This window comes from Pezoporus flaviventris, unplaced genomic scaffold (genome assembly GCF_033815535.1).
Source record: "Pezoporus flaviventris isolate CSIRO_AGI_PZ_B2104156 unplaced genomic scaffold, CSIRO_AGI_Pfla_v1 ptg000154l, whole genome shotgun sequence".
NCBI lineage: Eukaryota > Metazoa > Chordata > Aves > Psittaciformes > Psittacidae > Pezoporus > Pezoporus flaviventris.
Genome location: NW_026892702.1, coordinates 2,050,252 through 2,077,498, shown reverse-complemented (window position 1 = coordinate 2,077,498; position 27,247 = coordinate 2,050,252). Strand labels below are relative to the sequence as shown.

At 49.6% G+C, this 27,247-nt stretch overlaps 1 protein-coding gene across 4 annotated transcripts in view; it reads right to left on the bottom strand.

Moving 5' to 3' along the window:
* LOC133283189 (discoidin domain-containing receptor 2-like) overlaps positions 1 to 27,247 on the bottom strand; it is a 59,454-nt gene that overhangs the window by 17,850 nt on the left and 14,357 nt on the right. For 2 of the 4 annotated variants that reach the window (XM_061479757.1, XM_061479754.1), the window contains exons 1-7: positions 25,726 to 25,884; positions 14,976 to 15,113; positions 10,747 to 10,849; positions 7,711 to 7,939; positions 3,974 to 4,121; positions 3,660 to 3,765; positions 935 to 1,121 (exon numbers count right to left, since the gene is read on the bottom strand). In XM_061479757.1, coding sequence (XP_061335741.1) covers positions 935 to 1,121; positions 3,660 to 3,765; positions 3,974 to 4,121; positions 7,711 to 7,939; positions 10,747 to 10,849; positions 14,976 to 15,039 — 837 coding nt within the window. In that variant the 5' untranslated portion in view covers positions 15,040 to 15,113; positions 25,726 to 25,884. Of the gene's footprint in view, positions 1 to 934; positions 1,122 to 3,659; positions 3,766 to 3,973; positions 4,122 to 7,710; positions 7,940 to 10,746; positions 10,850 to 14,975; positions 15,114 to 25,725; positions 25,886 to 27,247 lie in introns of those variants that run through there. The other 2 variants (XM_061479755.1, XM_061479756.1) reach the window with 2 other exon arrangements.

The window sequence follows — 27,247 nt, the reverse complement described above, 5'->3', positions numbered from 1 at the left end:
CTGGCTCCCTACCCATTGGCTAAGGAGGACTAATATGATCTCAAGGTTCATAAACAGGGAAGAATCGTACAGAAGCAGGAAATTGGTACCATTCCTTTATCTAGTTTGATGGCAAGCCTGCAACCAGTTTCAGTTTCTATACCTCCAAAAGAGTATTGGCAAAGAAAGGAAGGATTGAAAGATAGCTACAAAAGTGACCCTGGATCTCACAGGGAAGGCACTGAGAAGTTCAGCCAGCTTAGCTTACTGAAGCAAAGATTAAGGCAGTGGTTTAATCTCAGTGCAAGAGCAGGGAAGTGTTTGAGAAGGCAGGACTCTTATTTTGGCCAGCAAAAGCAGGCCGAGAGCCAACGGTTGCAAGTTAAAAATAGACAAAATAAAACTAGGGTAAGTAACCACCAAAACAATTTACTTAAGGATGTGGTGGGTTCTCCTTCATTTGAAATCTCTACAAGAAAAGCCACCGATCCTTTTTAAAAGCCTCTGCTGTTTACTACAGCCTCCAAAGTTCAGCTCATTCTTCTCCCGTGTGTTATAGTCATTTCCCACAGCACAAGCACAGACTTGGACAACCAGAGAAAGTTTTGGTCAAACGGAAACACAACCATGTTCCTTTACCTCAGGGGTCAGGCAGCCCCTAGACAGTAAGTAGCCTACATCCTAAACCCAGCTCAGCTGCCTAAGCACTGCTTCAGGTGTTTGCTTTTTATTCCTTTAAGCCAAATGCAAAAGGAGAGTGTTTGATCCCTGGAGAGGCAAGTGCTTCCCTGCTTCACCTTTCTACACTAGTCAACCTGGGACACCTACTCAAACTCTGCATTCAGGCACCTTGCACCTTTCTGCTTTGGGAAGAGGACCCAAAAGTGACCATCCGGAAGCACCCAAACCCAAAGCCTGTCCCAGGCTGCTTCTGCAGAGGGACCACAGTAACTACCTTCATGGAGGTGAAGTTCCGTGGCCGGTCAAACTGGAACTCCATTTCAACATAGCCCGTGCTGAAGCTCTCGTTCTTCCAGCCCACGTAGTCATAGCCTGGCCACACACGGTACTGGTGGCTCTGTGTGAAGTCATCCAGGCCCAGCACCCCGTCCGTGAGCTGGCCCAGGCCACCGTACAAATGCCTGCCAGGAAAGGAGCAGGAGTTAGGCAGGATTCCAGCCAGGAGAGCTCAGACGTGAAAGAACACGGGTCCTTCACCTGGTACTAGGAAAACACAGGTTTATCTACTCTTAATCCATCTTGGATAAACCATCTCCTGCTTTTATGCAACATCTGCTTTATCTTGTTCAGGCTGGGCTGTTAGAGTCTTTCCCTGCTTAGGAAAGGCAGAAATTTTGCCCTGATCTCAAGCACTGACAGCAAAGCCAAGCCATGAGCAAAGTCTCTTGAGAATGGAAGCAGACTACAGAAAATGATACTGTACACTCTCCAAACAGAGCTTTAATTGCAGCATTTCACCATGGAGCTGCATGGCAGGAACTGCTCCATCCCATCCTGGGGGAACCAGTGGGGAAAGTTTTGCAAGCAGGCTCAGAAAAGCAGGAGAGAGCAGTGAGACCATGGGCAGCTCACCCAGCCACAGCCAGTTCTAACTGGGATCAGCTCTGGAATTGCTCCTTGTGCAAGAGCATGTTATCAACTCAGACCCTCCAACCCAGGACTCTGCCTCACTGCTCTTCCTATCTTGAGAGTGCAGAGCTCACTACACAGTTTTTCGGCACCAAGATGCCAGATGTGGTTCCCTCCATCCCTGCCACATCCCCCAGCAGGGAAAGCACAGACACTTCAGCTGCGTTAGTGCTGAACTTGCTCTCTGGACCTGTTTCAGGGTCAGCTGCCTCCAGGCAGTCTGTAAGCAGGGCTGCTGCTACCCACACTGCAGCTCTGCAAGCTCGCCCCAGGTGAGCCTGCTGTCAGCAGGATCTGCACAGGTATGCATGCCTTTGAACTTCAAAACAGGATTTACAGCTGGAAGTGGCAACTCCTGCTTCCAGGCTGGTCAGACTTGGAGGCAAAGCAGTTTGGAAGAGTCCTTGCTTAGCACACTGGGGTTTATGTCTACATCTGTAGCTTCCTGCCACTCCCCAGCAGACAGGCTCCCTGGATTAGTGCTGGGCAGCAAAGAGCAGTACCTGTATGTTCCTGCATATAAAAACCTATTTCTTTAAATATCCAATACCTACTAATACCTAAAGCATCAGATATTAACATGTAAAGACATTGTCACCCAATACCTTGTAACATCCTAGAAGGGCAAGGAATGTACTTTCCACCCTGTTATTTTAATCTCCAGCATGATAGAACACAGTTCAGTTTAGGAAAAAAAATCACCTCTAAGCATAAAAATCTTTTAGGCAACAGTTAAAAAAAATCAGGGAGTTACTGACAACTGAACAGGAGATAAAATAAAAGCACCCCAAGTCAGTGGATGGCACCAGGTCTCTGAACAGACCCTGTGAGATCACTTAAGCACATTCCTGCACACACAGGGATCTGCTGCCTCAAGAAGATACCCATGCCCCTGTCTGTCAGGTTTCAAGCCACTGAAGCACACTCAGATCTGTTTTTATAGCAAGGAAAGTGGTTACACTGAATGTCTGAAAGTTCAGCCAGTTATTTAACATTTCAGATACAGACTCTTAATGAACTCTCCTTCCTTGAGAATTAACTACTGGGTAAACAAGAGACACCTCAGAATGTCAACAGATGCCACCCTACCTAATGTCAGTGACATGAAAAATTAACAGACCTTGTAATAAGCTCCCAAACTCCAGGCACTTTTTGATTCCAAATTGGAAAAGCATCATACCCCAGAGATCTTTACAGTGAGTGATCAGCCACCTTCCTCTCACACCACATTGGCAGTGGTGCCTCTGCTGACCTGCAGCTTCTCCCAGGGAGTGATGCAGTTTTCCAAGTTGTTTCAAGTCCATCAGAGCTTTGTTTTCAAACCCAACATCTCCAATCTGTCCAGAAGCTCACAGGTATCAAGTGCAGGCCTAGAGCTCAGGTGCTGCACACTTCCTCGGGTGCCCAGTTTACCCTGCAGACCTCCTGCAATAGTTTAAGATGCAGCCTGCTAGAGAGTGCATTTTGCATATCCAACTGCAAAAGCAACAAAAGTTAATGAAGAGGGGAAGGACCTTCATCTGCTCCAGGGACACTGGGACTGAAGTATCAACGACAGCTTAATATTATCCCTGAACCAACAAAGAAATCAGTGCAATGAACATGGTCACAATTAGAAACCAAGAGCAACAAGGGCTTTTAAGGCAATTGGACACATCATGTGTATCCTCACATCATGTAAAGACAGAAGCTATGAACAAAGACAGCCCTTAGCTGTACAAGGACACACTCTTTAAAGAGAAGCAACAACTTCCAAGAACCAAAACCATTCTTTCTTTCTTTCCAGCCTTTGTGATCTGGGGGAAATGACTCTGATGCATCCTGAGCCCAAACCCTCCATTAAAAGAGCAACTAACAACATGCTAAAGGCCTCGAATAACAAATCCATGATGCTTTGGAGAACTAGTAGACTAGCTTGCAGCTCTGGAGGTCTCAAAGAAGTGTTTGGGATGCAAGATACTAGTGACAGGGTAAGTAGGAAAGAAGTAACTTGCACAGTGACCGAGAGAGAACAGGACGACTTCTCCCACCTGCGCTCCTGGTAGCCATCATAGGTCGAGTCATTCAGATAAACGATGGGGGAGCCAGGAGCCGCTATTGTCCCTCCTTCAGGGATGCTATAGGATGCCAAACCATCTAAAAAAGAAGGCCATATACCTCAGAAATACAGCAGCAGTAGCCTTCCATCACCTCTGTCCATATGATCCTTTTACTTATGATGTGGACCAACAGAAGCAGTTCCGTGGGCCTGGGATTCCCTCTGCATACATGGGACACGGGTGAGTCCCAGTGAGCATTGTGCAAGGACTACTTTCCAGTGCCAGGCATGGAAATTGGTACTTACCATGCCAGACACAGCCATAGAGCTCCACCCTCATACAGACAGTCATTGGCACCTTTGTCACAGGCATCACCCGGATAAAACGTGCAATGATGGGAGGCCGAAGATCTTTCAAGACCACGTCGTAAGTGTCGACATTCCCTTGGATCACCTGGAGAAGAGAGATCCTTACCAGCAACTGCTCCCCATCATGCTGTTCACCTGTACACTGGTGCACTTGTACCCCATCATCTGAGCCTGAGGAGCTTCCCTGTGCAGTATCTGCAGAGGGTTACCTGCTGCTGCTCCCTTCCTACCTGGTACATGGCTTACAGGGTGATGGGTGCTGCCATTTCACCTCCTGACCACTGCAGAGGAGAAAGGTAGGTAGGAGATGAATGAATACGTAGACTACACATTGCAGAGAGCTCCAGTTACTAGTACATAAGCTTTCTTCAAGGGAGCCTCCATGTACATTCTAACACCAGGAAACCAAGCACTTGCCCTCATCACTAAATACCTGGTGGACAGTCATGATATCCCTTCTCTATAACCCAGCAATATTCCAGAGGTGCTGCTCTGCTTGGGAATGAAGGTGCAATCAGCTGCAGAGCAGATGTCTTGTGTTCAGCATGGCTACAGTCAGCTCATCCTGCTGAGGTGCAGTCCGACATGGCAGCAACTTCAACCCTCCCCTTCACCACAGTTCTGGGAACAGTCCACTGTTTGGACAGTCAGTGTGTGGAAAGAGCTGATGCTGTCAAAGCCCCAGCACTGCACTAAAGGGATTTCTTTTAGAGGATTTGGACCTATGGAAACAAAATGAGAACATTTTTGATACCAGAAGTGTGAATTACAAGTGTGAGAGCTCCTGTCCAAAGACACTATTGGTGTGGAGGATGAATCAGAGGCTGAGGTTACTCACAAGGACACAGATAGCAAATGTTGATGTACAAGCAATTTAAAGGATGAAGGCCAGCAAGGGAGCAGAAAGGTGGCTTCCCCTTCATGGCAGCAGGGGAGAGCTCAATGGGGGTGTGGCTGGAGAGTCTGGTGAGAAGTGAAAGACCTTCTTGTATCACAAAAAATTAGTCACTCAGAAGACTGCACTGCCTTGAAGAAGAGGCAGCCACATCTGGTGGCTGATGGAGGTGCACTGGGCTGCACCAGGTGCAGATGGAGGTGCAAGATCCAAATCTACTTATCTGTATGCATTAGGAAGACCTCTTCCAGTGCTGCAGCTGATGCCAAATCACTGCTATTTCAGTGAGACTCCATGAACCTAACTTGACATGTCTCTGTTCAAGGTCACACAAATGGTTTCAGCCAAACAAGCCAAACCCACCCCTTCCCTGTGCTGCTAGCTTTCAACATGCACCATATGCTGCTCCTCACCAGGAACAGCATCTCCAGCTTTAATTTGCTCAGTAAAGGCAAAAAGACAGTTTGTTGTCCCCTTATCTCTAACACCAGTTAAGGATGGCGCACTGGGCTGCACCAGATAGCAGATAGACCAGGGAGCCACCTACACTGGCTCCACAAGACCTTCCTGATAGGAGATAAAACCCAAGAGGACACAGCATACGGCAGAATAGCCCACATCTTCATCACAGAAGTTGGACAGAACCTCTGGGGCTGATCATTTGTCAGGGAATCTCTGAGGTAGCAAATGTCCCTACCCATGGCAGGGGGATTGGAACTGGATGAAGTTTAAGATCCCTTCCAACCCAAACCACTCTGATTCTGTATGTCAAGCCAGAAAATTCTAGATGGACACAGGGCTGGACAGAGAAGGAAGAAAGCCTTCCCCCTCAGAAACAAGTACCTTCGCACTAGCTCCACAGTGGATGAGCTGACATGCTTGTCCTGTCCAGACATCTTCTGAGCGAAGCAAAGGAGAACGCACCCTTTGTGTGGCACCTCCACAAGGTGGGGTTGCTGCTACTGAGCACAGGTTTCTCAGAGCCCAAAACCCCAAAGTGAATCAGCTGTGTGTGGAACAACAGTTCCCAACTCAGCACCAGTTTCCAGCCCCAGGCACTACTGATGCCAGTGTTCTCAACATCACAGATGAAGCAGTGCTGCTCTTAAACAACTGCTGATGGCTGGTAACAGAAACTGAGGGACCAGGACTTAACACTGCTGCGCCATGCAACATTAGTGCCAATGGAGAGGTCCATCCTTAACTGGTGTCAGAGATAAGGGGACAACAAACTGTCTTTTTGCCTTTTACTGAGCAAATTAAAGCTGGAGATGCTGTTCCTGGTGAGGAGCAGCCTATGGTGCATGTTGAAAGCTAGCAGCACAGGGAAGGGGTGGGGGGTTTGGCTTGTTTGGCTGAAACCATTTGTGTGACCTTGCACAGAGGCATGTCAAGTTAGGTGCATGGAGTCTCACTGAAATAGCAGTGATTTGGCATCAACTGCAGCACTGGAAGAGGTCTTCCTAATGCATACAGATAAGTAGATTTGGATCTTGCACCTCATTCCAAGGTCTGAATTATTTTACAGGACATTTGACCTGAGAGCAGGGCTGCTGAAATATGGATTCCCCGCTGGAATATGCCCCTTACTGGTGACACATTTGGAAAAACATGTCTTACGGAAAGTAATTTTCCAGAGGAGTTGAAATGGCAGGAATTGCACCCATTGGGTATGTCCAGAACAGCAGGAGCAGAGGAGCAGAAGCATCTTCTCTAAGGATACCAAGAGGAAAAGCTTTTTGGTCCCATGCAATGGGGAACAGGTACAAACACACAGAATATATGTGGAATTCCACATACATAGAACAGAATAGAGTACAGCTCAAACTTATCATTCACATCATACACAGCTGAATGTGTGTTCATTACCTTATCTTGGCCTAAGAGGGAAATCTTGCAAAAACTGACCCATACTAAATGATAACATCTGACACTAACACAGTCCTGAGTGTCCCAGATCACTGCTCTGCACAGGACCAGAGTGGGAGACAAGGAGCTGCTTGTGGACAGTGTAGCCTATTGAATTCTGGTGTAACTCAACATGCAAACAGACTTTACCAAAGGAAGTGCCAATGAAGAACAATTAAATGGAGTTTAAACTTCCCCTCCCATCCTGCAAATACACCAAAAAGCGAGGGATGGGCAAGACAATGGTAATGGTCAAATGGCTGGTCAAAGGTCTGAGCAAGCAATTCATTAACAAGCTAGAAGATATCCTAATACTGAATACAGACCCCACTGTGACTTGTAAAGCACCCCCCCAGCGCAAGAAAATATCATTCAGTACCTTTCCAATCCCGCTTAGGTCTTCAGACTCAGGTCTGGAGAAAGCAGGAGACACCTGTGGTGAGCTGGGAAGCCTCTTTGAGTGTGTGCTCAGCACATTTCCTACCTTCTAAACTCCTTCCTCCTCATTGCTCCTTACATTGAGCTTTGCTATCAAACACACAGAAACACATCTCCATTCCCTGCCATCCTTTTCCCCTTTTTTAACTACTAAGTAGCAGGCATATGGTTTGCAGCTTCCAATTTAGGAGCCAGTGTCTGGCTGGTAGAGGGGCATTCATGTTTTAATACGGACAGAAAGAGTGAAGAGTCACAGCTTTCACTCACAGCAATGGTTGGGATTTGGGGGATCAGGTCAGAGGAGGAACAGTCCAACACCACAGCAAACACAGGACTAAGGCAGAGGATGCCTTACAGAGAAGAGTCAGGACACAGTATGGTGCACAAAGCAGTCCATAGAGGACGCGACACAATCCAGTTCCTCCACACTCACCTTCACTCCCTGGCGGTCCTTCCAGGAGACCCAGCGCTCGCCGTTGCGGCTGTAGTCGATGCGGTAGGCGCGGGCAAACTCCTTGCCTGTGGCATGGGCATGCCGTCCCTGAGTGCCAACCAAGGTGATGAAAAACAGCTTGTGCAGGTCGATTTGGAGGAACTGGACATCTTCTGGTTGCAGCAAGCCAGCTGGGCACCAGGCTCCATCGCCCTCTTCCCTTTGTAACCTGAGGGGAAAAGCACACACATGAGAAGTGTCACTTCAAGGACCTTAGGAAAGCACCTTGAAGCTTAGGGAATTGGGAGAAAGAAACTAAATCAGCAAGAGACACCTGAATCCCAGCCTGGTTTGGGTTGGAAGGGACCTTAAAGCTCATCCAGTCCCAACCCCTGCCACGGGCAGGGACACCTTCCCCTAGAGCAGCTTGCTCCAAGCCCCTGTGTCCAACCTGGCCTTGAACACTGCCAGGGATGGGGCAGCCACAGCTTCTCTGGGCACCCTATGCCCGCACCTCACCCTCCTCATTGGAAAGCATTTTCTCCTTAGACCCAATGTAAACCTGCTGTCTTTCAGTTTAAATCACTGCCCCATGTGAAGTTACCTACAAGCTTGGCTTGCAGGACCCTGCATGCTCTCTGCACCTGGGCTGTACTGCAGGCAGCTTGTACCTGGGGCTCTCCCCTCCCTGTTTCCCCAGTGATACTTGCCATGGTGGATGTCTTCTACAGCAAAGTGCTAAACCTTTTGCTATTTCTGTAGGACAACTCAGCAAGGCAGACAAAGAACTTACGACTGTGGCTACAAGTGTTGTGAACAGAAATGCTTACTGTGTGGCTGCACACAGAACACTTTATCAGATGTATTCCAAGCAGTCAGCACTGCCTGACCAGGTCAGGGGGACATTAAGAAAAGCTCTGCCCATCTACAAATTATTCTGGGTCATCTCAACCTATCTTCCACATTTCCAGCAGAGCTGCTTGTGCAGAACACTGCTGGGGGTACAGTGTGAAGGTCTCTGCTTCCAAGTTGAACACTGTGGCACCAGCTCAAAGATTAAAGCTTTTATCCTTAATGATGGCCACTGCCATCAGCAGAACCCCTGAAGGAGCCACGCTGCCTTCCCTGGGTGCCTGTAGGCTCCCTGTGCAAGCCACAAGGTGGTGAGAGTTCTAAATGTATCCACATACCATAAGACCCTGTGGGCTTCCTAGCAAAAAGCATTTCCCAGGAAACAGGAAGGCCTTGAAGTGTCCTTGTCTTTTGGACAGTTATCTAATGGATGGGATCAGTGAGTGCCAAGCCCCATGCATCAAGGAATGCAGTACCCAGAAGAGACACAAGGTCAAGGCACAGGTTAGATTTTTGTCTCAGCTGTTTGTGCCAGACTGTCTTACAGTGAAGTGGCAAGTAAATGAAGTTGTAAGGAAGGAAGTGAAGACTGTGAAGTGACAGGGACAGACATCTGCATAGGACAACTATGACCTCTAACAAAATGAGGTCAGCTAGAGGATGCCTTCATGTCTTCACCCTGTGGATACCCAGCTGCCCCGGTAAAGAGATGATGATAACAGATGGTGATACCTGAAGTATTTCCAAACTGCAAATAAGTCATCCCTCAGGGAACAAAGTGAGTTTCCCAGCTTTCAGACCCATAGGTGTGTTCAAACTCCACTAAAACACACGACATTGGGCATCTTTGCTCTACCACAGACTAACTAAAAACATAATTAAGCACTAGGAGAATTTTATGATTTTTGACTGCCCAAATTCAGGTTAATTATGATACTTTCATTTTTATGGTGAAACTAATCTGCATTGAGCTCTGGGGCAGCAGCACAAGAGGGACATGGAGCTGCTGGAGCGAGGCCAGAGGAGGCCATGGAGATGCTGCGAGGGCTGGAGCAGCTCTGCTCTGGAGCCAGGCTGAGAGAGCTGGGCTGGGGCAGCCTGGAGAAGAGAAGGCTCCTGAAGGGGAGACCTGAGAGCAGCTCCAGTGCCTGAAGGGGCTGCAGGAAACCTGGAGAGGGGCTTGGGACAAGGGCCTGGAGGGACAGGCCAAGGGGAATGGCTCTAAGCTGCCAGAGGGGAGACTGAGATGAGCTCTTAGGCAGAAGCTCTTCCCTGTGAGGGTGCTGAGGCGCTGGCACAGGGTGCCCAGAGAAGCTGTGGCTGCCCCACCCCTGGCAGTGTTCAAGGTCAAGTCGGATGGGGCTTGGAGCAAGCTGCTCTAGTGGAAGGTGTCCCTGCCCGTGGCAGGGGTTGGGACTGGATGAGCTTTAAGGTCCCTTCAACCCAAATCAGGCTGGGATTCTGTTTTCCTATCTGACTTGCACCAAAGCTGCAGGAATGTTTGATACCATCATTATAACCAATTCCAAGGTAACTTATTTTTATAAGTATTCTGCAAATCATCAATGAGTAGCTCTGAGAGAAACACAATGACAACAGAAAAAGAAAAGCCAATGACAGCTGTAGTGCTGCTTGATACTGAAAGAAAATCCTTCAATTGCTTTATAACAATTCCTTAACTCTGCAGTTCCCAGGTTTTTGGGTCAAAGTGGACGCAGCCCATTTCCTCAATAGGATGCTGTGGAAAAGTTCATCCTTGTAAATGATTTCCTATTATTTAGTTTAAAGCTCCCTACACGAATCCCAGGGGCACTGTCCCAAACTGATCTGTCAGCCGCAATCCATTCGAGATTTATTCACAGGATGAGGGTTGGAAGCAACCTCTGGAAATCTCAAGTCCAGTCTCTGGCTCACAGCAGGGCTAACTCAAGGCTATGGTGTGCTACTCAAGGCTTTGTACAGCCAAATCCAGAGTCCACCCCTCAATATTGAATCAGGATTTCCTGTATTACAGCTTGAGACCATGACCATTGCCTCCTGGTCTTTCACTATGCTCTAACTAGATTTAAGCAGTGAACGAGCTAAGCAAAGAGGTTTCTTTAAGGGTGAGGGACGTTCTTCCTCAATCACAAACTGGATATCTAGAAGGAAAAATGATGACATTTTCACTGGAGATGAACCCACCTTGCATACTGGGGCCCTGTGGAATCATACCACTGGCTGGAAGCTGTGATGTCTTCATCTCGTATCGTCCCTTCGTGCATACCCAAAGGGTAACGGCATATAGCTGAAAATGGGAACACAAGCCAGGCCAACAGATCAGTACCAATTCCTTCCACATCACCAGACAAGTTTAATTAAAAGGCTATTATGCCTAGAGAATAAACATGGGAATGATAAAATAGAGAATGCAAATAAAAAGGATTAAGTACTTTATAATTACTATAAACTGAAATTATAAGTCGTGAAATGCACTCACAGCATCATTCAGCAGAGTCCTGACAGGGCAAAAGCTTTACAAAGAAACCCTTTAACAGGAAATCCAAAGCCATGCTATGGTACTGGTTGCGTGGACCTACTTTACAATGAAAAGTTATCAATAATGAGGAGACATAAAATGGAATCATTTGTTAAAGAGTTTTCTTCTTCTGGAACAAACTGGTTGCTTGACTTGCATTCAAATAGGAGCAATTATCATCTTCATCAGGCCAGTTACAAGTGAGAAGTTAATCTGCCATTATTCTAAATGACTAGAACCTTAGGGAAATATCTGCTCTGTTGTGTCACTGCAGATTGTAGCTTACATTTGAGCACAAGACCTGGCCATGCACACTGCTCCATTCCAGTCTGTTCCCAGCCTCAACTGGAGCAGGCATCTCTCTCCAGGCACGAGAACATGCTCAGACTTGGTGCCTCTGGGGAGTACACACACAACTGGTTCGAGCCATGGAGCTCTACAAGCTCCATACAGCTCAATACACCAAAGCCAGTGCAGACAGAGCTCACAGATCCACGCTGGCAAAGTTCTCTCCCCTGACACGAGCTTTTAAACATGTCTTGGAATACTAAAGATGCTTCAGAGAACTCAGGATCTTAATGCATTCATTAAGGCTCAGGATTCAAACCAGGCAAGCAAGATATTTTTGTCAGACTGACATCAACAGCAGATTATAAAGAAAGTTATACGGGATTAAATGATGAAACAATTAAAAGACCAAAACACCATCAAGGGCATGTCCAGGAAAGACGGAAAGGGACTTCTCAAGCTCCTTGCCTTCATAGCAGCCCAACAGCCCCAGCTCAGCCCCTATCTGCAGGGACACAAGAAAGTGCCACATGTGCTTCAGTTACTCCATGGCACACCTGCTGCTGCATCCTCACTGCCTGCCCCCAGCCAGGGCACTGCCGTGGCCGTGCTCCTCATTTCTCTACCTCAGGACTGCCTCCCTTGTGGCAAACCCAGACCAAGCTGTTCTCCAGGCTCAGCTACTACCAGACAAGACAGAGGCATCAAACTCACCACAGAGAACAAGTCACCACGGGCCAAATAAGTGCCTGACACATTTCAGTGTAAAACTGTTTGCATTGTCAGGCACAGTCTCAGTGAATGTGTGACATTCTTCATATTCCTAAATCATCTTGTAAAGGAGACAGTGGTGAGGTGACAGCGTTTGCTGATGATACCAGCATATAGTAGAAAAATCAAATTATGGGAATACAGACAAAACAAACTAGTAAACGCCATTACACCACCAGTTATATTCATGGTCAGATGTTGGTCAGATACAGAATAGAGCTCTTACTTCTTTCTTCTCCCATCAAAAGGCAGAGAAGGCAGCACAGATGAGGTAAGGAAAGATCAGCAGGCTCATCGTTACAAAAGAGAAAAGTGAAGCATGACAAAGATATTTATATCATAAACAATTACTCACTGCCTCTAAAAATACCAGAGGCAGAAAGCATCAAGAGATCAGGTAGCAGAGTTCAAACCCAACATATGCATCCTTCACCTACTGAGCGCTCTGAATGCCAAAGGTGCACATGGCACAAAAATCACCCAGACACACACTGCCACAAGCCAACACACAAGGGGTAGCCCAAAAAGATCCTGCCCAGCAGAGTGCAGAAGCCCAGAGCACGCATGGGGTAGAGTAATGCTGTGTGCCTGCCCATGTGTGTATCCTTCCCAAGCCAGCAGGGATGGGACCCTGCTGGAGTCAGGACACCAGGCTGGATGGGCCTCTGGTCTTACCCAGAACATTCATTCATACATCTGAGATTTCTTAAGAGGCCTGTTTACAGAAGAACTCACTGGGAAGCAACTCGTATCTGGCTGGGATCAGGCATGATGAGTGTGCAGGCTGAAAGCCAGCCGAGAGCTCTAATCCTGCTCTGACACTGAAGGAAGCTTAGTAACCAAAGTAGCCTCCACTGTCTTCAGTCTTCCCTGTCCCACCAGTACAACCTGGTTTATTGCTGGGTAGCCAATACAGTTCTAGTTGTTGAACCATGGGTAAACACCTGAAGGTCTTCCAAAAGGGTGGAGTTGTCTGAAAGCAGAAAGGGGCTTGTGTGTTTCTGCAGTGGGAGTCCTGTCTGGTCGCATTATTTAAAGGTCAAGTGCACACCATACAGCAACACCAGCTGGAGAGCTGGCTAACTGGGAGGGACTCCAGGGGACTCGGCCTTATAGCAATCCTTAACAAAACTCCTTTGTCCACAGACCCAGGGATGGCAGATGGAAGCCAGAGCGTCCCTGGCACCAAGAAAGGATGCACTCTACAGGTGGCTGTGGCTCTCACCAAAGTAAGCAGCACGAGGCTCTCACCAAGATGCACATCTTCTCATCCAAAACCACTCTTGGGTTCTGTTTAGGTGCCACCAGGACTCCTGCTCAGATATCCCTTACCCTCTACTACGCGCTGAGGGACACACTCACCTGCCATGCAGAGAGCATACACTGAGGCTCAGAGAAGTGTCACAGCTCACCTCTGTTAGTGAGGTCAAACAGCTGATGCTAGGCAAAAGGACTCCACAGAATCCTTCCTACATAGGTCTGAAATCACCCACAAAGCAGCCTCTTTGGTGTAGAAGGCAATGCAGAACATGCTTCAGACCACTCCTGGAGCAGAGCAGGAGGTCAAGATAATCCCAGCAGGGCATCACAGCCAGGGAGCATCATCCAGACCACAGGTGTGATGGATTTCAGTTGGGAAGAGAACACATGCAGCCCCTGGGGGCAGAGAGGGCTGAACAAGCAGAGCTGCTTGAAGAAACGAGTGAGCAAAGCTACATGCTGCTTCCTTGGTGGAAAAGATGACTGCCAAAGTGTGGGACCACAGCACTGTGCTCAGATCCCATCCACCTCCCAGGATCTGGTGGGGGGAAGCTATTCCTGCACCTTTGTGCTGCACCTTCAGTAGTTCCCACCATCAAAAGGAATCTGCATGTGACTGACTCTCTGGCTGCTGGCTTCTTTCTTCTTCCACTACATTTTAACCATCAAAAGGAGAGAGTAACCCCAGTTCAAAGTTGGACTGTGTGGGGTGTACAGTGCAGGGAAGGGCTGTGTAAGGGGGGAGCACAGACCTTGCTGAGTCTCCCACAGGCCTCACTTCACTTCTGGCTGGCTGCAGCACAACCTCAAATCTCTACAAAGATCCACAGGCCAGAGCAGGGTCAGGGCCAGACACAGTTAAAGGCCTCCAAACAAAGACAGCCAGCCCCAGCAGAGCAAAGGAAGGCCTTCAGGGTAGCACTGCTGCCTCAACACACCTTCAGCCAAGCTGGAAAAGGATTACACTCATGTTTTCACAGACTGTCTCCAGCTCAAACCACCTCATTATGGGGATTTTTGCAGTATATTGCAGACCATTACCTTACTCATCTCCATCATGATTCTAACTTGCCAAGTGCTGTAGGGTAAGAGGTCAGGCCTTCCACAGGGACTCATAGGCTCATATCCCTGTCTCCACTCTAGCTTTGTGCCAAGTAGGGTTTTCTACCTTTCCTTCCACACTTCTCTCTCCAGAACCCCTCTTACTGGCTGGGAGTGCTGTGGCTTGTGCTTTGCTAGCTGGCAATTTGCTTTCCACAGCATCTCCGAGCCAGTCTAGAGCCAGGTTTGCTCTGCAGGCCAAACGGTCAGCGATGAAGGGACAACCAGAGCCCAAGCTGCAGAGAGCACAGACCCTCTGGGTGGGCAGTATACCCATGTGCATGAGCCCTCCTGGGGCTGACAGGAGAGGTGTCCCATTCCAGCACAGCAGTGCAGGGGAGGACACTCAGGCACTACGTGAGTGATTTTATTTACACGCATTCATTACATTCACCATGAGAGGCAAAGAAAGGCTGAGGACGAGCACATGAAAGGTGGGAGATGAGAGTCCTCTCCCAGCCTGGCAGCTCCCTACCAGGGTTGACTTCGGCGCCCGCTGGCTCAGGCAGGGAGGCCAGCAGCAGCATGCAGAAGATCATGGTAGCGATCGGAGGTGCTGAGCAGGGTCAGATGGGTGCGAGTCCTTCAAACACAGCAGCTGCCATCTACATCTCTGAAAAACAAAGCAAAGAGACACGATGAGAGAGCCCTCCACAGACAGGACTCCCCTGTCCTGCAGGCTGGCTCTACTGTCCTTGCCTTGTGATGGGTTGGGCAATCTTCCATGCCTTCAAGAGGGTCTTGACCTCAGCCCTACTCTGAGCCATGCCCTCATCAGAGGCTTAGTGAAGAACCAAGGACTGCCCAGTTACATACACTATCTCTAAAGCTATTCATGGAAACTGGCTTTCAGAAGCTCAGCTCCTACAACTACCATGCAGGCATACTCTCAACCGCTTTTAACCAAGTCCCAGTGTAAGGTAATCTGTCCCCATCAATTCTTCACCCTCATTACATTAACAAGCACTGAAGCTGCATCTACAGTGAACCTGGACAGTCCAACCAGGGCTCATCCACCCAATGCACATCTCTATCAGCACCAGCTCTCTACTCCAAGGAGCCAAGTGGGCACTCTGGAGCTTATCATACAACTGCAAGATAAATGTCTAAAACAGGGTGAAAATACTCTCTCCCTACACGTCCACACTGCTGCCACAAGAGCATGTGCACTCCCACATGCAAGCACACTTCATTTCCTGTTTGGAAACAAGGAAAATAGCAGAGGGCTTAAACTCTGGCAATTCCAGTGGAAAGCCACGATAACACCTAAAGGAACACAAGGTCATCTCAGCAGTATGTGAATGCTTTGTGTCCACATTCACTGCAAAGAGCCTCGGGAGGCTCCCATCCTGGAGGGGAGCTTTACAGAAGGCAGGTTAGAGGCTCTGTCTCCTAGGGAAACGTCAGGCAGAAAACAAAGCAATAAATGAGAAAGTTGCCAGGGCCAGGGGGTGTTTGCTCAAGAATCCTCAGAGTAGTAGTAAAAAGGCAAAACTGAGTATTAGGTTTTGTTAGTAAAGGAAGAGAGGATATGAAAGGGCCCATCGCGATGCCAGTGCATACATGCGTGCAAGAGCATCAGATGCCATTAGCTCAGAGGTTTCTAACAAAAGGCTGTATTTTTTTCCACCCAACAGAATTAAACTGTGCAAGTCGGAGCCCTGAGTTGCCCTGGATACCAAAACAGTCGGATAGATTCACAACAGAAAGGCACAGCACAGCTTCTTAAACCCAATGGTAAAACCTTTGGCTCAGGACCCCCCGCCCCCCCCAGACTGCTGAGGGGCTAAATCAGGGTGAGAATCACTGAAGCTTGCCCTGCTTTTATTCTCTTTCCTAAGGATACACTACTGGCCATTGTCCCTGCTGGATTCCATCACGAGAGATGGCTCTGAGCCTGAAAAACAACTGAGGGCCTTCCTGGGAGAAGCAGAGCCTAAAACAGAGCCTGGCAAAAGGGGAGAGGAGCAGAAACCCATGAAGACACAGGGGTAGCTCGAACCAAAGCACCCTGGGGTTTCCCCCTCTGTAACCTACTCAGGGTTAAGGGAAAGAGTGGCTAGAGAGCATTGAAACAGATTGTACATGGCTGGGTGAGGACCAGAAACCACTGTGAAAGGAAACAAGAAACGGGAGCAACCCCGGATAGCATTGGAAGTGTTCAAATGCCCTGGCATTCCATTTGATCCAAAAGCCCAGCACAGAAGGATCTAGAGCTGGGAGGCAGATACCTGCAGCAGAGCACAGGGATGAAGGAGTCCCCATCCCTGCCATCAGTGCACAGCTCATCAGCCCTAAGTGAAAGGTACCAAGCTGAGACTTAGCATGAGGAGTTTGTCTTTGACAAAAGATTAGCTGGGCTGAGTGTGTCTCATCCTGTCAACATGACAGAAGTCATGACAATGGCCAAAGTCACAGCAATGTAACAACTGCAACCCAAACAGAACCATTACCCCATCTGACCAGGAAGAGACCAAACACCAGAACTTAAGTGCCCAGCTTTAGGCAATGCTCATGCCATGTTCTAAATGACACCCACTGCACTGCCACAGCAAGGCATAGCACCCAGGGAAAAATCCTTCCTGTGAGGGTGCTGAGGCGCTGGCACAGGGTGCCCAGAGAAGCTGTGGCTGCCCCATCCCTGGCAGTGTTCAAGGCCAGGTTGGACACAGGGGCTTGGAGCAAGCTGCTCCAGTGGAAGGTGTCCCTGCCCGTGGCAGGGGTTGGGGCTGGAGGAGCTTTAAGGTCCCTTCCAACCCAAACCAGGCTGGGATTCTATGATTTAACCACTTCAACACAGCAATCAATGTAAAACACAACAGGAGGGAAGAAGGAATGGGGTGGAGAGACAAGGAAAGTCACAGAAATGCCCAAGCACCACATCAGCTCCTGCCACTGAGCCAGCAGCCAGCACGGGAGGAAAGGGATGGGCACAGTTGCCTGTGCCACCCTGCCCTGCTGTGAACCAGGGGTTTCTCAGGACTCGGTGGGTAAATGAAGCTCAGGAGCTCACAAAAATAGTGTGGCTTGAGGGAGCTGCAAGCCAAAACTGGAAGATGGGGCCATAACGGCCAGCCTGGGCTCCAGAAGAGAAAAGGAAAGCTTCAAAGCTGGCTCTAGACCATCTGTCTGCAACTCTGTGCCTACAAAAGCTGGCTTTGAACTTGACTCCTGTCTAAAGAGCGTCCAAGATGAGCATCCTCCCTGGACATGTTTGTATCTCCTCATGACAGAGGAACCTTAACAACTGGCCTGGACCAGCCTCATCATTCCCTGGTGACCACAGTTTGGGGAGAAAGCCTCACCTTGGCATGTGGCAGTGACAGACTGCTTCCAGCAGTTCAGCCCTGCGTGGGGACCGCAGCAGCTTGTACTGGGTTTGCTCTTCCCACCACACCTGGTTCCCAGCCCTGGACCACTGTTTGGGAATCCCTGGAGATGCTGCACACTGGGAGCAAACAGGGTAATTTCTCATCTCCTGGAGCTCCACAGCAGCTCTTGTGCTCTTGAACAAGGTCACCAAGAGTGATTTTCACCCATCTCACCATCCAGAGGAGCTTCAGCTCCACTCAGGAGCTCACACTGCCAGAAATCACCGTTTGAAGACCTTCTGATGCTGATTTCTGCCGAGTCCAAATCTCAGGCAGTAGTACATTGGATTCCCAAACGGCACACTTCCCAGTGGTGGAACACATTGGAATACACTACTAAATACAAGCCTCTGCACAAATGGCTTGGAAACCATCTTCCTGGGTAAATGACTTGACAGTTTCAGTTCTGTGAGCCCCACACTGTACCCAGGCCTTTCTTCCCCTCTTGCCCACATGTACACACAAAGTGCCACAACCCCAGCACAAGCCCCAGACCAGCAAAACCAGGAATAGCAACATCCTCAGAGAGGCAAGAAAGCGTTAAACTGTTCTCAGGCTGAATGGCTCAAGTTGCTAATTGCTAACAGCTGCCTGCAGGAGAATAAACCCCTCTTACAACCATTGTGAGGGTGGAAAAAAACAGCTACACCCTGAAAAACAGAAATGCAAAAAAGGGGCAGTTTTCCCCAATATACCCCCTCTAAAGAGCTAGCCCATCTCAGGAGCAGCAGCTCACTGGCACCCAGTGCTGTCCCCACGCATGGAGTCTGAGAGCAGCAGCCCAGTGGGCGCAGGAGGGAGCTATTCTTTAGTGATGTGCATGAAGAAGGTGGGACTTGGAGCTCCTCCAGGCACTGTTCTCCCTCCAGAGATCCATTACGGAGGTCTGGCAAGTTTGCAAGCCTCACTAGATCCCGAGTGAAACAGGCAGCTGTTTTAACTGGTTCCTTTGCAGATCATTACCTCGGAGTGGGACCTCAGGCTCTGCTGCAGGAATCCCATTACAGATGCCCAGCGCCAGGCCAAGGAACTCCACGGTCATGATGAGGACTCAGAGCTGTGTGTATGATGCGCTCTGTATGTGTTACAGGAGGATCTAACCTAATTCAAAGTATCCTCAGAAGAGGTGTAGGAATGGTCAGGAGGATTAAATGGTATCATTCCTAAAGGAATTCAAGGAGGAAACAGCAAAGTTACTCATTGGGGCAGCATCTGAAGCCTGGTATGACTTCCACTTTTCTGGCTCTGAAGCAATAGTAGAACATGTGTCTGCCTCAGAATCAATCTGAGATACCCCAAGCCCAGCCACCTTCCTCTGGAGCACACAAAGCCCTTGTAGCTCCAGTCTGGATCAAACAGAACATGCTGATAAAAATCAGCTTTACAGAAAGGATTCTGGTCACTTCTTACAAGGTTTTGGTGCATGGATGGGACCAGTATCAGAATAGCTGTGTCATATTGTGCAGGAGCCCTGTGAGAAGGCGGCCACAAGTCTTCCCTTAGGTGAACCCTGAGTGTGGCCTCTGTGGCCATGCCCAGACTCCATCAACCAGCGGAGAGGTCTCTGCATGACACATGGGTGGCACCTGGACAAAGCGAGTGCAAGCAGTGACACCAGAAATCAACACACTGGGCAGTAAGAGGGCAGCTGGGGAGGCCCAGCAGGATCCTGGCATGAGGCTCCAACAGGAGGTTGGATATAGGTGCCAATAGGGATGGTCAGAAAGAGCCTTGGCAATGTTAGGAACGTGATGGGTGACATAGGGCAGGCACAATGACACCGCAAAGTGATGCCTGGAGCAGCAACATGGCTGGACAGGTAAAAGCAACCAGATTTTAGGTGAGTTGGGTTAATCAAGATGCATGCAAGAAGTCACAGCTATTGGAAAAGTGAGACGGGAATAAGCACCTTTGAGGTGGTATTAGGAGACCTGTCACTACAAGAGATACAAAAGAACAACACAAGGGGCTTGGCAAAGGACCGTGACAATATAGAGTGGCACTTGGGGTGGAGACAGGGACACCACAGAGCTGGGTCAGAGGCAGTCCCACAGGAGTGGGATGTCCTTGGATTATGAAAGTGCACAGAGCACTTTTGTCCTAAAACCAGACTTAAGGGATAACTGAACAATGCGATTTAATCCATCAAAGTAATCAGGCCAAAAATAGTAACCATTAGAAAGGCAAAGTCAAAGACAAGGAAATGCAAATTCACTTGTACTAACCATGGCTAGTTCTTAGCTCAGGTAATTAAAATCCATCACTACCCTTCCCCACTGACCCCAGGCAGGGCTCTGTGCTTATCCCCACTGAGCAGCCTGGAGGCACTTCCCACCACGGCAGATAGGCTGCAGCACTACACAGGACATGGGTGCACATCATCCCCCAGGAGCCAAACCCCAGCAGCAGGGGCAGGACAGGACAGAGCCTCCTGGACTCCAGCAAGGCCTCCAAAATACACATCCCCTCAACTGAGGGGCAGCCTCCAGGCTCCGGTCCCACTGTTTCTGTATGAAGAAGTGGCAGAACAGATGTGCAAGCAAAGAGTTCAAAGTCCCTCTTTTCTCCTCTCCCAAGCAGCAGTGGTCACTGTCCCTCACCAAAGCTTCATCCCACCCGAACAGGCACCAGAGAGCATGTGGCACACTGATGTTTTCACTCTGTCCCTTACACTGGCATCTCTCTCCAGCTTTTCTTTTCGTCAGGAGGTTGCCTACTTTTTTCTTTTTCACACTACCCTTAAAACACATCAACTACAAGTTAGCAATAGGCCTCTCAAGACCTACAATCTTCCACTGCGAGAGTCTCACATAGCAACCATATATATGACATGTTAACCACACAGATGACAGATGGAGTATTAAGAGCACTCAATCTAAACCACCTTCCTCCCTCCCTGCTCTCAAGGGGCTCCACCAGAACCAAACTGCATTCAGGAGGAGATCAGGTTACTGAGCAGCACAGTTATTGGGGCTAGAGGAGAGCCTCAGGAGAGCACCTAATCCCACCTCCCGCTCTGAGCAGGGCTAGCACCAACTCCAGAGCCTGGGCAGGACTTTGTCTAGCTGGGTATTAAAAGCCTCCAAGATGAGAGGCTCCCCCACCTCTCTGGACAACCTCTTCATTGCCTGTCTGCAGAGGGAAAACTTCACCCCTGTTATGCCAAGGCAGAACCTCCTGTTACCTCAGTTGATCACAGCCAACTCTCCTGCTACACATCTCAGTGAAGAGCCTGTTTCTGTCTCCTTGATAACCTGCTCTGCAGTATCCCGAAGTCTTCTCCTGTCCCAAATAAACCTCCTCAGTGAAGCCAAATTCCAGCACTAAGTTACTTAATGTTTTCTCCCAAGTCACCACTCCTGAGATCAAGTCTCCACTCAGCAGTGGGACAGCTCTGGTCGGATTTTACTACCACTTCTACCAGCTTCTTCATGGGCATACCAGGAACTGAGTTTGTCCCATGCTGAGCCTAGAGCGTGGCTGGAGCACTATTCCATGGCCCTGTGTTTAAGGACTGCACGGATCACGTTCCCACCGGTACCTATTTTGAGAGGTATCAGGTGGCACTTTATAAATCAACTTGTTCGCACGGTTCTGATCAGCAAATGGAAACCAAGACCCTGCCACCTTAGCACAGCAAGAGGACATGGACCGGCTACATGGACAGCACAGACCAGGCACAACCAACACAGCTCAGGAGGGTGCTCCTCACTCAGAGCCACCAGCTACCAGCAGTGGTGAGGCACCCAAGCTGAGCATGAAGGATAGGCCAGACCCTGCACAGGGCAAAGGAAACCACTTTGCCCAGTGGCACCCAACACCTCCTGTTCCCGAAGCAGAGCCTCTTCTGCCTCCTGGGAGGAACAGCATTCAGTCAACAGCAGGGAACGCAGCCAGGATCCAGGTATCCAGGTGTTCCTTTTGGCAGCCAGTACAGGATTCTCATTAAAAACCACCATCTGAAGGCTTTCTGCACATAATCCGCTTTCCATCAGAGCGCATGGACCACAGAGCATGTGCCTTCTTTAATGTGACATTGATGTAGGGATGCAGCAGCTCCCCCGATCCTGCTCTGGCCGGAGGTCAGGCTCTGCCTGTTGGTCACCTGCTCCCATGCTATTTTAAGCCACTTCCACAACATTTATGTTTTCCCAAACTTCAGGAGCTCCTTTGGTCCTCCCGGATTTATTACCCATCGGCAGCCAGGAGTCAGAAAGCTGCTTTGCCAGTTGGTTTTAAACAAACAAGTCCCTATCTTGCTCCAATTTCAAAGCCTTCTGCCTGTTATCTTGTGTTTAACGCCCTCCCCCACAACCAGCGCAAGGGGAGGCATTTCCACATCCTCATATGGGAGAGGACATCATCCAGCTCCTCTCCAAACACAGGAAACTTCTTACCCCTCAATACTGTTACTAGCAATCAGTTGGGGTTTTTTAACCTTCCCCACTACATAAACACCACTGGTGACATTTATTTTGTTATACAGACATGAAAATATTTCTCACTGCCTTGAGATAGTCACTGTGCTTCTAGTTATCTTTAGCTTTGCCTACATCCCAAAATACCTGCTTTACAATAGCAGCTACTCATTATCTACAACTTCTTGTTAATTGCCCCTGGTAGAATCTTTTTAAGAGATAAAACATGAAAACTGGGACAGACTCTGCAAAACAAGAAGCAAACCCGCAACACACGCGGCACCAAGCTGAGAAGCTGCTGGGTTTTGCAAGGGTGGAAGCCAAACTCTAAGAAATGGTTCAGTGAAAATCAAACCAGAAGCACTATTTGGAACATCTACCCACTCAGCTGGCCCTCTAGAGCCACCACAGAAATGCTGATACCACCAGAAGCTGCTTTTTATGAGCTTTGTGAAACATCTCTTCATAAAGCAAAGCTTCAGTACACCTGCCACTGGTACCCAGACTTGCCCTTTGCTCAAGGAGCACCACTGGCTCTGCTGGGCTCCTGGCAAAAACTAAGTGTAAAACACCACACCATACAGCTACAAAAAGACCAAACTTGAAGCAGCTTTACCAGTATCAGAAAGAACCCAAATTATCAGTTACTGCATACCACAACTGAAGTTAACTCCAAAAACCAAAATGCAGCAAACTCCCATGACCCAGCTCCAGTGTGTGCCTGAGAACCCCCCCATGTGCTGGGCTGCACCCCCAGAGCGTGAGCAGCAGCTCAGGGAGGGGATCCTGCCCCTCTGCTGTGCTCTGGGGGGACCCCCCCTGCAGCCCTGATCCAGCTCTGGGGCAGCAGCACAAGAGGGACGTGGAGCTGTTGGAGAGAGGCCAGAGGAGGCCATGGAGATGCTGCGAGGGCTGGAGCAGCTCTGCTCTGGAGCCAGGCTGAGAGAGCTGGGCTGGGGCAGCCTGGAGAAGAGAAGGCTCCTGAAGGGGAGACCTGAGAGCAGCTCCAGTGCCTGAAGGGGCTGCAGGAAAGCTGGAGAGGGGCTTGGGACAAGGGATGTAGGGACAGGCCAAGGGGAATGGCTTTAACCTGCCCGAGGGGAGACTGAGATGAGCTCTTAGGCAGAAGCTCTTCCCTGTGAGGGTGCTGAGGCGCTGGCACAGGGTGCCCAGAGAAGCTGTGGCTGCCCCATCCCTGGCAGTGTTCAAGGCCAGGTTGGACACAGGGGCTTGGAGCAAGCTGCTCTAGTGGAAGGTGTCCCTGCCCGTGGCAGGGGTTGGAGCTGGAGGAGCTTTAAGGTCCCTTCCAGCACAAACCAGGCTGTGACTCTATCAGAGCTTTTCTCCCCTCCCACAATACACTGGCCTGAACCAGAAGGGACAAAGCAGGTTGTGTCCTCAGTGGGTATCATTTCTTTGCGCACCTAACCACAACAGCCCAGTCTTTAACACACATCTGCTACACTGTGTGTATTAAAGTTTGCTCAAGCAAAGTGGTTTTAGCGTTTGATTTATGAAGTGCCTGGCAAAGATGGGAGCAATGAGCGGCGACACTTAGGGATCAGCTCAAATTGCTGCACCAAGCCTGGAGGCTCCTCCTCTGGCGGGGATTTCCAGGCAGGTCTCACCATGTTCTGCCGGGTTTGGTATTTACAAGTTCAACTCCCCAAGATAAAGTTTAATTTCTCATGTACAGAGATGAAATTTCCATTAACTGAAGGTCCCAGCAAAACACCCACCATGCCTACAGACACAGCCCAGAAGACCTTTGTTACCACTATGTGTTTCAAGCAGTCAAAGTAAACGTTTTGCTCATAAACAAAGGAGAAGACAAGCACATCGGAAAAGCTGTAACAGCATCTCACAGCTATAGAGAATGGCTGATTCTGATCACTTTTGCTCAAGGCAGAGCAGGAAACGGGAGCCCACAGAGAAGCAATTACACAGAAGGCAGGTAGCTATAAGGAAAATCCTGGGATTCTTTGAGGCAAACGCAAGAAACGGGAGAGATGAGGGGGAGAAAAAGAAATATGTAAAATAAGGATGCCTAGACCTAAACGAAGGATCCCATTTACCTTTCCCATATTGAAAACAAACTGAAATTAAAAAACAACACATTAAAACTGAGGAAATGAAATTCCAGGGCATACCATGCGCATGAAGCCTCTGGGATATGTTGCCACAGAGCAACGTGGGAGTAATTCCATAAAATACAGGAAGCGGACCTACATAATAAGAACATCTGCGATTCCATTCGCAGAGTCGAGGAAAGAATACACTGGATATACATTTACAGCTAGCCAGGTATAAGCAAACCAGTAAACGTAGCCAGAGAGTGACCTCCTACAGGGCAGGTTATTCCACATCTGCCTGCATTTGAGCGCTTGGGTCTTTGTGCTCAATGTGCCAAGCAGCCGCTGCCCGAGACAAGCCGGGCCGAGTAGGTGGGCTGTGATCTAATCCAGTTTGGCAAGCTTTGCTCTGTGTACAGAGATCACATTGCAGCTCTCGGCTGCTTATCGTGCGGCTCCTCAAGGAGAGAAACAACTGCCCACCTTTGCTTTATCATTATTGGCTTTCTGTAGCAGAGCTTCTCTGTGACACAAAACAGGCAGATGAAATTTCAGCCAAGCCTACTCAGTAAATACCTGCGGAGCACTGAGTGACCCTGTGCAAACACAGCTATTTATTTGGGATGGTTTTCAGCATCTGGAAAAAATGGGTTTACTGGGGAATTAATCAGATTTTACCTGGAAGGGCTGCTACACAGCTAACCCTAACAACAAGGGCTCTCAGAAGCAGCTTCCTGCACATCCATACTCCTGTGGTTCAGGCTAAATGCGAGTCCAAGGAAGTGTGACAGTGATAAAGCCTGCAGGAGGTGCATCAGGAGGCGACAGGGAGGTCTGCATCTCCCCGAGAGGTGAGACACAAGACTGCCATGGAATATGCACAGGGCAGGAGCTGCTGGGGCTTGGGGGACAGGACCATGTCCCCTCACAGTCCCACCATCACAAGCGACCCTCTGCCAGCACCAGCCTTGGGTATCTGACTCCCCCTTAGCCCTGACACATCCCAGCACAACGTGTCGGAGTTGAGCCCTACCACCATGGGCTCTCCCAGAGAGCCACAGCCCCACAAACCACTCCTGCCCAGGAGAACACATCAGCCAGCTTCACATTCCCACCCCACAATGGATCCCAGGGCATGAAACACGGGAATACCCACAATCTGTGAACCCTCCGGCACCTGCGGGAGGAAAACCAGGGCGCAAAGAGCCACCCTCTCCTGCCAGCCAGGGAGAACAGCCTCCACATCCCGGCACGGCCACCGCTACAGCCCCCCTCCACTTCCAGCCAGCCTCCACGGGTTTGTGCGTGATCCAACATCGGAAGCACACGAGGAGGAGAGCAGAGTCAAGCTGGGAGGACCCTACCTGCCTTGCCCGGGGCCTGCTGAGCACAGGGAACAACTGCCATGTCTCTGTTGAGCTCCATAGGTCGAGCCAGGCTGTAGTTTCGACATTCCTTGCAACTTTCCACCAGCACACATGATATGTTCAAACTTGAGTAACTCCTCCCTCCTCCCTCCCTCCGCACACACAGACAGGCCCAGGAGATGGCCCTGCCTCTATCATCCCAGTTCCTATAGCAACTCCTGACCCAGCAGATGGAAACAGAGCTGTTTGCTAGGCAAATCCGCCTGCTTGGATTCCCCTGCTCTTCCCTGCTGTTGGCCCCTCCTTGCTCCAGTGCTCTCCCTCGGGGCTGCTCCGCTGGCACCCGGCCCGGACTGCGCCTGGAGGAAGGCCAAGCTTTGAATTCATTTAGTGAAACCACAACAGAAAGCAGCTCTCCTGCTCAGGAAGCAGGGCCCGTGTAGTCCCAGGGGCGAGCCAGGCCCGGCCCGGCCGCCTTCACCTTCTGGTTTAACACAACTGCCTGTGCTCGCAGGGAAAATCCCGGTGGGAACATCGCAGCACCGCGCGCCGCGCGTCCGTTCTCCACCAGCACGTGTGCAGGAGGGAAAAGTAATAAGCAAAAGGCAGCTCTAGTCATTTATTAAGCAAATCCAACTGATGGGATTACTGCAAGCAGCAGAGGCACTTCTCAGACACTTGGACTTCTCCTTCCAGAGGCTTTCCTGGAAGAGGGAGAGCGCAGAAGAAACACCAGGGCTCCAATGCATGCTTATCACAACAGATCCATCACCCCTATTGCTTTCCTCAGCTGTGACATCAGTCCTTTCCTTTTCTCTTAAGTACAGAAATGGAGGGGAAAACACAAAACTCAACCAGAATGTGGTACCCGGGGGATGAATTACCAAGGGTGACAGTGGGAACCGCATGGGCAGGTGATATTGCTGAAGCTCTGTGGTGGCAGGACAAGGAGGACCACAGCAGGCACTGAAATGGAGAGAGGCTTTGGACAAGGGCCTGTAGGGACAGGCCAAGGGGAATGGCTTTAACCTGCCAGAGGGGAGACTGAGATGAGCTCTTAGGCAGAAGCTCTTCCCTGGGAGGGTGCTGAGGCGCTGGCACAGGGTGCCCAGAGAAGCTGTGGCTGCCCCATCCCTGGCAGTGTTCAAGGCCAGGTTGGACACAGGGGCTTGGAGCAAGCTGCTCTAGTGGAAGGTGTCCCTGCCCGTGGCAGGGGTTGGAGCTGGAGGAGCTTTAAGGTCCCTTCCAACACAACCCAGGCTGGGATCCCATGATAAGTACTTTTCTGACCTGTCCACTGGGAACATCAACAAAAGCATCAAAGCAGATGCACGTCACAGAAGCAACATCAAGGGCCTGGAGAAGGCTCCTGGGTGACAAAGAGCCCCCATGGCACTGGGAAGAGCAGTGACCCAACTCAAACAGATCTGAGGAGCTCCTTTCCCTGGGGAAGGACCGTGCAGCAGAGGCACAAAGCACTCCTAGAAACTGCTGACCTTGCAGTTCACTCGTTCTTGCC